Consider the following 10783-nt stretch of genomic DNA (forward strand, 5'->3'; position numbering starts at 1 on the left):
ATCACTTTGCTTGTCTGTTCATCGCTAATAGTTTAATTTTTTCAAACAGTACTCTTTTTACAGAGTACACATACTCTTACATCATTAATTTCAAATGAATTATTATAGGTCATGGGTCGGAGGGAGAAGCAGATTTATTAGATAAGACAAGGATCAAAAGACAGGAGTCTTATGCATTATAAAAGAACGGCCTTGCTTGATTGATTTACTTTTTTTGTGACATCTAGTGACAACACCTGGTGACGTTTTGTGCTGCTAATTAGCATTTTGCAGAAGAGCAGACAAACGTCTTGCTAAAGTGGTGAGTAAATATTTCATAATCAAACATAATATCGCTTGAAAATACCATTTTACACATATAATGAATTGACAATCTGTCTGCTAATCTTCAACATTTTTTACTGTAAACTATACTTATAAGGATCTAAAGTAGTCAGCATTTAAAGTGGATCAAAACCTTTCATCAAAGATGTCCTAAAACCAAAACAATACTCATTCTTGTCTTACGACGACTTTGATTAACTTTTTTGATTCCCTTTTAATGTAGAGTACTATATTGCAATGTGAGTTGTGATTTCCAAGTGGTTCAATATGAGCCTTGAAAAATAAAAAGAGGAAGCAACCAGATAATAACAAAGTGCAACTTTACACTGTAATTATATAAGTACGTGACAGATTTCACTGCCTGTAAATTTGGGCCTATGTTGACCAGTCATTGACATGTCTACTCATTTGGCCCTTAGAAGAATAAAGTTCCTTATTAATAAAGTGCAGAATATCTCGTTAACTATGTGCCATACATCAATCGATTCTCTGCAATCACGCTTCCCTAAACAACCTCCACTTTAGGCTACAACATAAATCCCCCTTTGAAATGCTGGATATAACAATTGACAAATAACGATCAAACTAACTTATGCAACATACACAACCAAGGGAACCAACAAAAGGCAAAGTTACTTGTTAAAATTACTAGGGATGCACCGATATGGAAATTTTGGCCGATAACGATAGCCCTTTTATATTTGGAGGCCGATAGCCGATATATAGGCTGATAAATATTTCTTTCTGAGAATAATTGCAAAAACAACAGGCAAACACATACAGTGAACAACTGATTTTATTTTAAAACTCTAAGTTCAAAAAAGTTTGAATAGATCTCTGGTCTATAGTTACTATTCATTTCTATGGCCAACTTTATTTGACATAAAATTCATTGCTTGACAAAAAAACAAAACATAAATAAAGCAACAAAGTCACTGAACACCATTAGTTGCATAATCAAAATATGAATCAAACAAAAACATTTGCAATATCTAAATAAAATGTTAATTCTGATACAGCAGGACTTCAGGGCTCACAAAATTTCAAAATCTCTGGTAGCCCTTTGGGCAGGTACTCTTCAGATTTTGGAAGCCCGAAAATTATTTTAACTTCAATACACAAATATCAACAAATATCAAGGAATGAATTCTGCAGAATTTTTAAATATCAATTTAAGGCGATGTTTGACCCTTGTAAAGAGCTGCACAAGTAAAATAAACAGTATGAGTGTGGTTGGACGATGTACGGAAATATTAAGCCATAAAATGACAAAAAAAAAAAAATCGTATACAATGGCATTTCAGCCTTTATACCATTAAAAGGGATTAATCAAGTTTCTAATGTATTATATTTATTTAAAACATAAATATAAATGTCTTAATTGTTTAGATTTTTAGAAAGCACATTAACTTCTTTCACATTACAGCTCTATATGTTTGCTGCATAAAAACATGGGTCGATATTTGACTAAAAACAGCTAAAAATTTGGACGTGCAAATCAATTCTTTGTCACACTTTAGGAGCGCTTACATTTTAGTATCGGCTGTACACAACGCAGCATTATCGCTGTTTTATCAGCATGAAATGAAAATGCCGACGACACGTTTCTGAGGACAGTCGGTTCCCTTCAGATACATTCATTTAAAGACATTAGTGCCGCGTTTTGACTTTAAAACGTGCAGCGTGCATATTTATTCAATGACATCATTGCCTCTTAAAAGTTTTATCCAGCCCTATCACAATTCTTGTCTTTCTGTCTCCAAATGTAAGGCTTCTTAAAATTATAATTAGCCCTCTTCTTTTACTATTTAACCCTTATGCGGTCTTCGGGGTATTTTTTTTTTTTTTACCCCAAATGGCTTTTGCTAAAAATAAAAAAGTTATTTTTGTCCAAGAGTTATAAGACTTTGTAAAACTGTCAACACTTTCTGGATCTACAAATAAAAAATAAAAAAGTTGGAATGATAGCATGATTTTATGTTGGTGTAAAAAAAAAAGTCACACTCATGGTCTTTGGGGTCTCTGCAACAAAATGCAATTTTGTAACAAAATAATAGTTAATTTTTTTTTTCCTGTTTATAATGTTTTTAGGAGGATTTATGATATTTTTTTAATTTTATATAATTAATACATATTTTTATACACAATTTTTTGTATATATACTTTTTATTCAAAATTCACTTTATAAAAGACCCACGTCTAACTTTCATTCATGGGGATAACATGGATAATTTCACATGGTTTAGTTTAGGATTTTTGCACATCTTTTGGAAAATCCTGTTTTAAAGGGCAAAAAAAATTATTTTACCACTAGATGGCTGCAGTGCTTTATGCTATTTGACCAACTGAAAGGTATCTTTTCACAAGTTTTTTTCAGTTGAGATCATATCTTCATATTATGAAATACACAGGACACACACAAATACATTTGTGAGACCATCAAAACTGCTCTATTATAATTTTTTCAAATAAAAAAAAACATTTGCTGTAGTTGCATTCTTATGTTCATATTGTGTACTGCTACTCAATATGTAATAGAACTTATTTGTTTCAGTGCAAAATAATGCTGAACTTTGACAAAAAATAAATTTCATAGTTAGAATTGTGACTTCATAATTTGTAGCTTTGAACTCAACTGAAACAATTTATGAAAAGATTTCTTTCTGGTGGGCAAATAGCAAATAGTGGAGCTCTGCAGCCATCTAGTGGTAAAAGTGATTATTATTTTTACTTTTAAAACTGTGATATGTCTCTTATTGTTCGGGGAGAGGGTTTTTTTCTTTTTCTCTCTCTCTATTATCTCACAGAGCCTGTGGTTGGATCGCGCTGTCGTCAATCATCAATCCTGAGTAACACCTGAAGGACCAATCAGACGTCAATGGGCGCGTATAAAGACGTGGATGTGACGTGAGATCGGGAGGAGCGATTGCTTTTCATTTGTTTGCTCTCCCACGTTTGCTTGTCTTGCTCTCGTTTTGTTATTTCTGCTGAATTTGAATTATCGTGTGTTTGAGTTTGCTCTTGTTAAACTTTACTCTTGTTTTGATTATCCATTTGGACGCGTTTGCGCTGTGACTCGACTCTCAGTCCTACCTCGACACATGGTGATGGGACCAGCTCAGCATGTCACGTGACTTACATCTTACTACACGCAGGGTAAAGTTGTCTAGACACACTAGTTATCGAGCGGATGCCCATCTTTGTATTTATGTTTGTGAGTCAGAGTAGTCAGTGGCGTTTTACGCTGAAGATGTTCTTTTCTTTCATTTCTTTTGTTTAGTTTAGTCTTGATTTGGGGCTAGTTAGAGGATTTATGTTTTATTATTTTCTTTCTTTTAGCACCGCTCTTGTCCCTCACTTTTGTTGTCTTTCACTTGTATATAATTTGTAAATAGATTATCGTTGGATTTCTTGAAGGTATCTTGGGTTTATTGTTTATATGATTGATTGATATTATTCTTATTGAGAGCTATGTAAGTGTATAACAGAGAATCTCACTAAACGTAAAGTCTGAATCCGATTGTCTCTGTCTGTTCTTTATTAGTTTCACACATCCACACTTCCAAAGCAGAGAAAAGTACTGAGCTTGATTGTTCTTTTTTATCTATTTAAATTTTACCTCCCAAAACCCTAGATGCCAAAATTAGGGAGTCGTAACAACTGTATTTTCCAAAAGATGGGCAAAAATCTTCACCAAACCATGTGAAATGTGGGTCTTTTATAAAGTGAATTTTACATAAAAAAAAAAACAGTTTTTGTATAAAACCCATTTAAAAATATATTTATCTATTATTTATATTATATATATTTAAAAAAATATAACTAACCTACTAAAAACTGCTAAAAACTTTAATAAACACAAAAATATTTTTATTTAAACTATTATTTTGGTACAAAATTACTTTTTGTTTACCGCGGTAAAAAAGAACCCCGAAATTCTCGAGTGTGATTTTAAAAAGAGGACAGGTTAACATATGAACAACTTTTTATGGCCTTAATTTGATATATTTGATTTTTTTTTTTTTTTTTGTCAACTACTGGCCTAAGCCAGTCTTTAAATCTTGTGTCCTCCAGCCAGAGGTTCGAAATTTGCATTTCCCCAAATTTAATTTGCGCACGCATGATATCCCTCAGGTCCTACCTCTCAACGCATAAATAAATAAATCCATGCAAATTTTAGAAGAAAGGCCTGCACTTAACACAAATTGACAATGTATCTAAAAAAATGGTGTCGAAAATTTTATCCCTCGTCAGATGACGTTTATTACTTTTTAATGCCCTTAATTTTGGCTCATTTCATTTACTACCTTTTACAACCCCGCAGACACCATGGCAAACAAAGTAACTAAATGGCTGTTATGGTCCATCAATCTGTTAATTGGAGGAGCGGAAGTCCTCAGAAATAGCGAACTTTTAACAATTAATTGCGCAGCTCTAATGTAAACACTGCAAAATGTTGCGAGGATATTGTTACGTTTCGCGAGATCTGGTGTCACGAAATCCCGCCACATCCCTAGATGGCATGTCATGACGTGCACAGAATGCGCTTTTGTGTTGTGTGTGTGTGTGTGTGTGTGTGTATATACATATATATATATATATTGAGACTTTAAATTTTTTCGGTAGTTACCAGCCCTACTTGTGACACAGAATGAGTTCGCAAATGATTTTTAAATTTTCTTTGATAGAAAAAACTCTCTTTACACCAAAGACATTTGTAAGGTTTTTCTCCAGTGTGAGTTCTCATGTGGACTTGAAGGATTTGTTTTTTGGAATATCTCTTTTCACACAGTTCACACGGGAAAGGCTTCTCTCCAGTGTGAGTTCTCATGTGTTCTTTAAGACTTGCGTTTACGACAAAAGCCTTTCCACACTTCAAGCAAATGAAAGGCTTCTCTCCCGTGTGAGTTCTCATGTGGACTGGAACGCTTGATTTTTGAGCAAATCTCTTTCCACACAGTTTACAGGCGAAAGGCTTTACTTTGGTGTGAACTCTCACGTGAACCGTGAGGTGTCCTTGCTTCCTCCAATTCTTTCCACAGTAAAGGCACATGAAAGGCTTTGTTTTTCTGATGTGAGTTTTGACATGTTGCTTTAGCTGTTTCCAGTCTGGGAAAACCATTTTGCATCTTTCACTTTGACATACGATCTTTTTAGAGTGAACTCTCATGTGCTGATAAATGTGTTTTTTGCATCTGAAACTCTTTCCACACTGACCACATATGTAAGGCTCAAGACATCCTTGAGTGGCATTTCCTGAGGAAGTATTTTCAGTCTTTATGGACATCTCTTCTGCTGCATTCATTTCTTGACTCTCCTCTTTCAGTGCCGTCATGTCTAAAATGAAAAAGACAAACACAAATGAACTCCAGCTCAATAGTACAAACAACAGACATCAAAATAAGTTGAAAAATCAAAGCATTAGAATCTAGAAAATAGAAAATTTTTGCTAGATCCTATATTAACCCGAAGGCAGTGTTAATTTCATTAACGAATCATTTGTGTCTAAATTTTTTCAACGAAAATGAAACAAAAACTCGTTTTGAATAACAAAAACTATGATGGAAATCTATTGACATTTTCCTCAACAAATAAAAACGAGAACAATGTAAAATGTACAGTACCTCCCATAGATGTGGCATTAGAAACACCCTCGCATTAGCGTTAACTACCCTGATAGCACACGTACATCACAGAGATGTCTATTTGACGTCTGCATTTACATCTTGAAGATGTATTTTTTAGATTGTTTGCTCATCTGCAATGCGCCTATTGGACCTTTCTATCAGATGTCAAATAAACGTCTGTTAGATGTCTTTAAGATGTTTATGAATCAGAATGAATGTAAAACTGACAACTTACAGACATTGGCCAGACGTTTGCACACAGCAGATGCTTCCCAGATCAAGAGATCTTTTGTGATATAATAAAGTACCCAGATAGCACACGTACGTCTGCAAGTCTGTTAAAGATCTCTTGATCTGGAAAGCATCTGCTGTGTACAAACGTCTGGCAGATGTCTGTAAGATGTCAGTTTTATATTCATTCTGATTCATAAACATCTTAAATACATCTAATAGACGTCTATTTGACATCTGATAGGAAATGTCCAATAGACGTATTGCAGATGAGCAAACTTTGTCTTGCAGATGTAAATGCAGACGTCAAATAGACATCTCTGAGATATATGTGTGCTATCAGGGAAGGATTTCTGATGATGATGATGACCGTTATCACACGTCATCACACTCTTGTGAAAAGGGTCCCTTAAGAGAAGGCTTCAACATTCAGTTAAATTTGATTTATCCATCCTCTATATTAATGTTCCAATGTGAGTACAGCATAATAAAATAATTTTTAACTGAACATCAAATTGTTTAATTAAGGTTTATACATGTTATTACAATTGTTTATACAAGTTGAAAGTAGGATCTTCTTAGGTGCATTTTCAAAAATGTTACTTCAGTTGTTTTTAATATTTATTTATTTTGTGTTAAAGGAGTAGTTCCCTTTCAGAACAAAAATTTACAGATAATGTACTCATCCCTTTGTTCATGTCTTTCTTTTTTCAGTCGTAAGGAAATTATGTTTTTTGTGGAAAACATTTCAGGATTTCTCTCCATATAATGGACTTCTATGGTGCCCTGAATTTTAACTTCCAAAGTGCAGTTTAAATGCAGCTTCAAAGGACTCTAAACTTTCACAGCCGAGGAAAGAAGGGTCTTATCTAGCAAAACGATTGGTTAAAAAAAAAAGTTTAATAGCTATTTCTTAACCACATTTTAACTAATGTGTCAAAAGCCAAATATAACTGTATGCACACACTTTTCCTTAAATACAACTGACAGTTTTAAAAAAAATTATAATTGTGATAAATTTATGCACAACAGTATGTCCAGGTTGATTGTCCCAGATCACCAGTTAATTATGCATAAATCGAGGACTCCTATTAAAGAAATGTTGTTGCAAAGAAGAAAATTAAACAATGTAACTAGAGTCCGTTCATTGTCCATGATTTTTTTTAACCTTTTTATGTTTAATTAGGCTCAGAGGTGCCATGCGTGCAATAAAATTCATAAATTCATGTTGAGATTAATGTTTTAAATATAAAATTTTGAATACAGAGATCTGCCAGCAGGTGGCAGCAAGAGACTGATTTAATTACTGGATCATATTCCTTTGATTTGTTCGAACGGATGGTTCATTCAGGAATAAAGCAAGTGACTCTTTATGAATAGGAAATTGAATCATGATACTGTCTACTTTCCCGAGCGTCTCGCATGCTGGCTCCGGGCCATCGGCCAGTCCTCAATGTCGAGCCCTGATTTGCATAGTTGTCAAAATGAATGTCCTGTGAGTGTTTTATAATGGATGCTCACCTATAGATGTGTACCTTGTGTTTATGCACATATGAGCACCAGCATCAACAGATGTAGAATGTATTTGCTGTATTTTTCATTTGTATGTTTATTTTATAATGGATAAAAACAGTCAGTCCAGTTCAAATGGACAGGTTTAGTGAGTGTTTTTTTGTCATCATATATATATATTTTGTCAACATATATATATATATGTTAAAAGCCAGGACCGAGCAGAGGGTTTTCTCAAGTAAAAATTCAAAAGTATAGCTTTAATTTAAAGTTAGTTTTAATATGGAGTTTTTTTTATAGCGTGCAGTAGAAGAATAAAAAGGCAAAACAAATGTTTTGGTTAATAAATAATGTCAGGCATAGGGGGGCCTTGCAAAATTGACCCGAGAAGGAGGTTGAGACCCCCTGATATAAACCACTTTAATTTGGACACTCGTAACATCTATAAACATATTCATTTCTGTAGAGCTGGACATTTTAATAAGGATCAAATGATTTAGTTCAGCTTGAGAATGAAAACCAACCTGTTTGTTCCTCAGTGTCTTCTTGTTTGATACGAACTGTTTCTTGTATCCAGAAGTCTTCACTGTCCTCATCAACAAAAGCCATCTTGACAGCGTCGAGTCGATTTCAGCAAGTTCTCCAGAAGTTTTTCTGTTTTTGGCGGAAAGAAAAAGAAACACAAACTAAACCTCTGGGTGCGTTTTTAAATCGCTCCCTTTTTCAATAGTCAGCACACTGGAGTCAGTCAGAGAAATATAGAGAGATAAAAACAAACTAGCACTCAAATGAATAGAAAACACCAAATATAGAATTAATATTTCTATGTATGTTTTATGTTTACATATTTGCACGTTATATTTGATTACACTTTGATAAAATCATTTGTTGTCCTTACACATGCTAGTTCTCATTTTGAGCAGCAGGTTTCATCAGGAGATTCATAACAGTGAATCATTTTGAGAATGAATTTAGTTGTATTTTACACCTCATGAGCCATGTTTTTCTTACAGGTTTCTTAAATTATACATACTTAATGACAGCCTTCAAATGCTCCCTTGAATTGAGAAGCAGCTCTCTTTCTCTATCACTACTTTACTTTGCCAATGGTAGAACTAGTGTTTATGATAAACTGATTCGCGATAGAGGAAGTGAAAGAGATGCACAAAATAACCTTCGTTTTTATCACTGGGTAAAACATATTAACGTTTTATTCGATAAAGATTAATTACACAATTTTATATTAAATTGTCTAAATGAGTTGTGACGGCTTTAAACGACAAACGACTCTAAATGATCAAAAACAACAAACCTTTCTTCTGCTGGACTGCAGAGCGTCGTCTTCTTCTTTTAATTTTATGGTGGGTTGCGAACCAACTTCAGAGGTGCATAGCGCCACCTACTGTGATGGAGTGCGAAGAGGATGCTCTAACTTCTTCCATATCCAATAATATAACCCCCAATTCTTAATAAATTGAATGACTGCATTTATTTGTTTCCTTGAATTTGGACCCTCACCATCAATTTGTTACAGTGAATTCCTGGTAAGTCCAACAAAGAAACAACAGAAAACACCTCCTTATCAAAAAGTGTTTTTCATTCTAAATTATACTTCTTATTCCAAGAAAATATGTCCATATTCACATAAGCCAGAAATATGCTTTTCTACAATATACAAAAAATTATTTAACCCACAATGCCCCAACCTCAGTCTACATTTTAACTGAGTCTCTATGGGATGGACAAGTACAAAAACATTTGTTTGTAACTTTAGATTGAACAGAAACATGTGTCTATCCTTGATTTCCTTTTTTCATCCCTGGTGAAAAAACCAGCTAAAACCAGCCTAGGCTGGTTGGCTGGTTTTAGCTGGTCAACCAGCCTGGTTTTAGCTGGTCATAGCTGGTCGCCAGGCTGGTTTTAGAGGGGTTTTGGCCATTTTTCCAGCCTGGCCAGGCTGGTCTTAGCTGGTCAGGCTGGAAAACCACCAGCTAAAACCAGCTACTTCCAGCTTAAACCAGCTAATACCAGCCAACCAGCCTAGGCTGGTTTTAGCTGTTTTTTTTTCAGCAGGGATCCTCTCTGCCATTCCTTTAGTAAACTTGATTATGACTTTTCAGCATCTTTAATTGGTAAAAACCATGTCAACATATTCAGCTGTTACTCCTCATCTTCACTTTTAACAGTGAACAGTTCAGATAATAAATACAAGATAGAAACTCAATCTCTAGAAGTGCATTCATTAAAAAGTATAATTGTGTCATATTAGTGTTATGATTTCAGTGAAGTTAAAGAAAATACCCGCAATATCCAGTTAGACCTGTAGTTAACTCTGAAGAGAAGACCACAAGACTGAGTGAATCTTCATCAGATCTTGATTGAGCTGGTACTGTGTGACGCTGCAGTCATCCAGACTCACTAAAGCACTCAATCACTGTAGTTTTAGACAGATTTCAGGATCGTCATTAGAAGATAAAATATGCAAAGGATGTGAGCAGTTACAGGAAATGCCCAGATTTTCAGCGACTCTAATCCAATCAGCAGAACTATAGACTCATTATCACAGAGATCAGGGAAAGTCTCACCTTCAGCCTCTGCATTCATATTTAACTCAGATATTGATCAGAAACAAAGACACCAATTAAAGAAATGATGCAGAAACATCAACAGCCAATAAAGACAAAAGATGACACTTACCATCATTTCACATTCATATTCACACACTTCTAAAGCTAAATATATTCATTTAAAAATTAAATGCCATGTATCTTTTCTGCTGAGTTTCTAATGCTTTTTTTTGCAAAACATTTTTTTTTTTTTTTTTTTTTTTTTTTTTTTTTTTGCAGTATTTATTCCGTAGACACATCTGTTTTAAATAACTATCAGCCTAATTCTGTGGTGGAAAATTTCAGTCAGGTTTTAAGTCTATTCATAGCACTGAGTTTACAGAAGATTTGTCATTTTCAGTGTGGATCTGTTATTAATGACTTTTGTTTGTAAATACATTTGCAGCAACTGAAAACTAAGATCTTAATATGTAACTTTTTATATTGTAATCATATTTTAGCACAGAGTATGCACATTTAAAA

General features: G+C 34.1%; 1 protein-coding gene across 1 annotated transcript; it reads right to left on the reverse strand.

Annotated features, from left to right (window-relative positions):
- Window positions 1-1112: 1112 nt before the first annotated feature.
- LOC141325659 (uncharacterized) lies at window positions 1113-8355 on the reverse strand. Its single transcript, XM_073834424.1, has 2 exons — window positions 8219-8355; window positions 1113-5661 (listed from the first exon to the last, which is right to left on the reverse strand). Exons 1-2 carry the CDS (start codon window positions 8301-8303, stop codon window positions 4934-4936), a joined length of 813 nt encoding a protein of 270 aa, XP_073690525.1. The 5' UTR covers window positions 8304-8355; the 3' UTR covers window positions 1113-4933.
- Window positions 8356-10783: the final 2428 nt, after the last annotated feature.

The sequence above is a fragment of the Garra rufa genome, chromosome 2 (genome assembly GCF_049309525.1).
Source record: "Garra rufa chromosome 2, GarRuf1.0, whole genome shotgun sequence".
NCBI lineage: Eukaryota > Metazoa > Chordata > Actinopteri > Cypriniformes > Cyprinidae > Garra > Garra rufa.

Excerpts from the sequence above, each read along its gene's own strand:
- LOC141325659 (XM_073834424.1), bottom strand. The coding sequence starts at position 8,303 with ATGGCTTTTGTTGATGAGGACAGTGAAGACTTCTGGATACAAGAAACA. Across the intron at positions 5,662-8,218 it reads AGACACTGAGGAACAAACAG|ACATGACGGCACTGAAAGAG; the intron begins GTTGGTTTTCAT and ends TTTTCATTTTAG.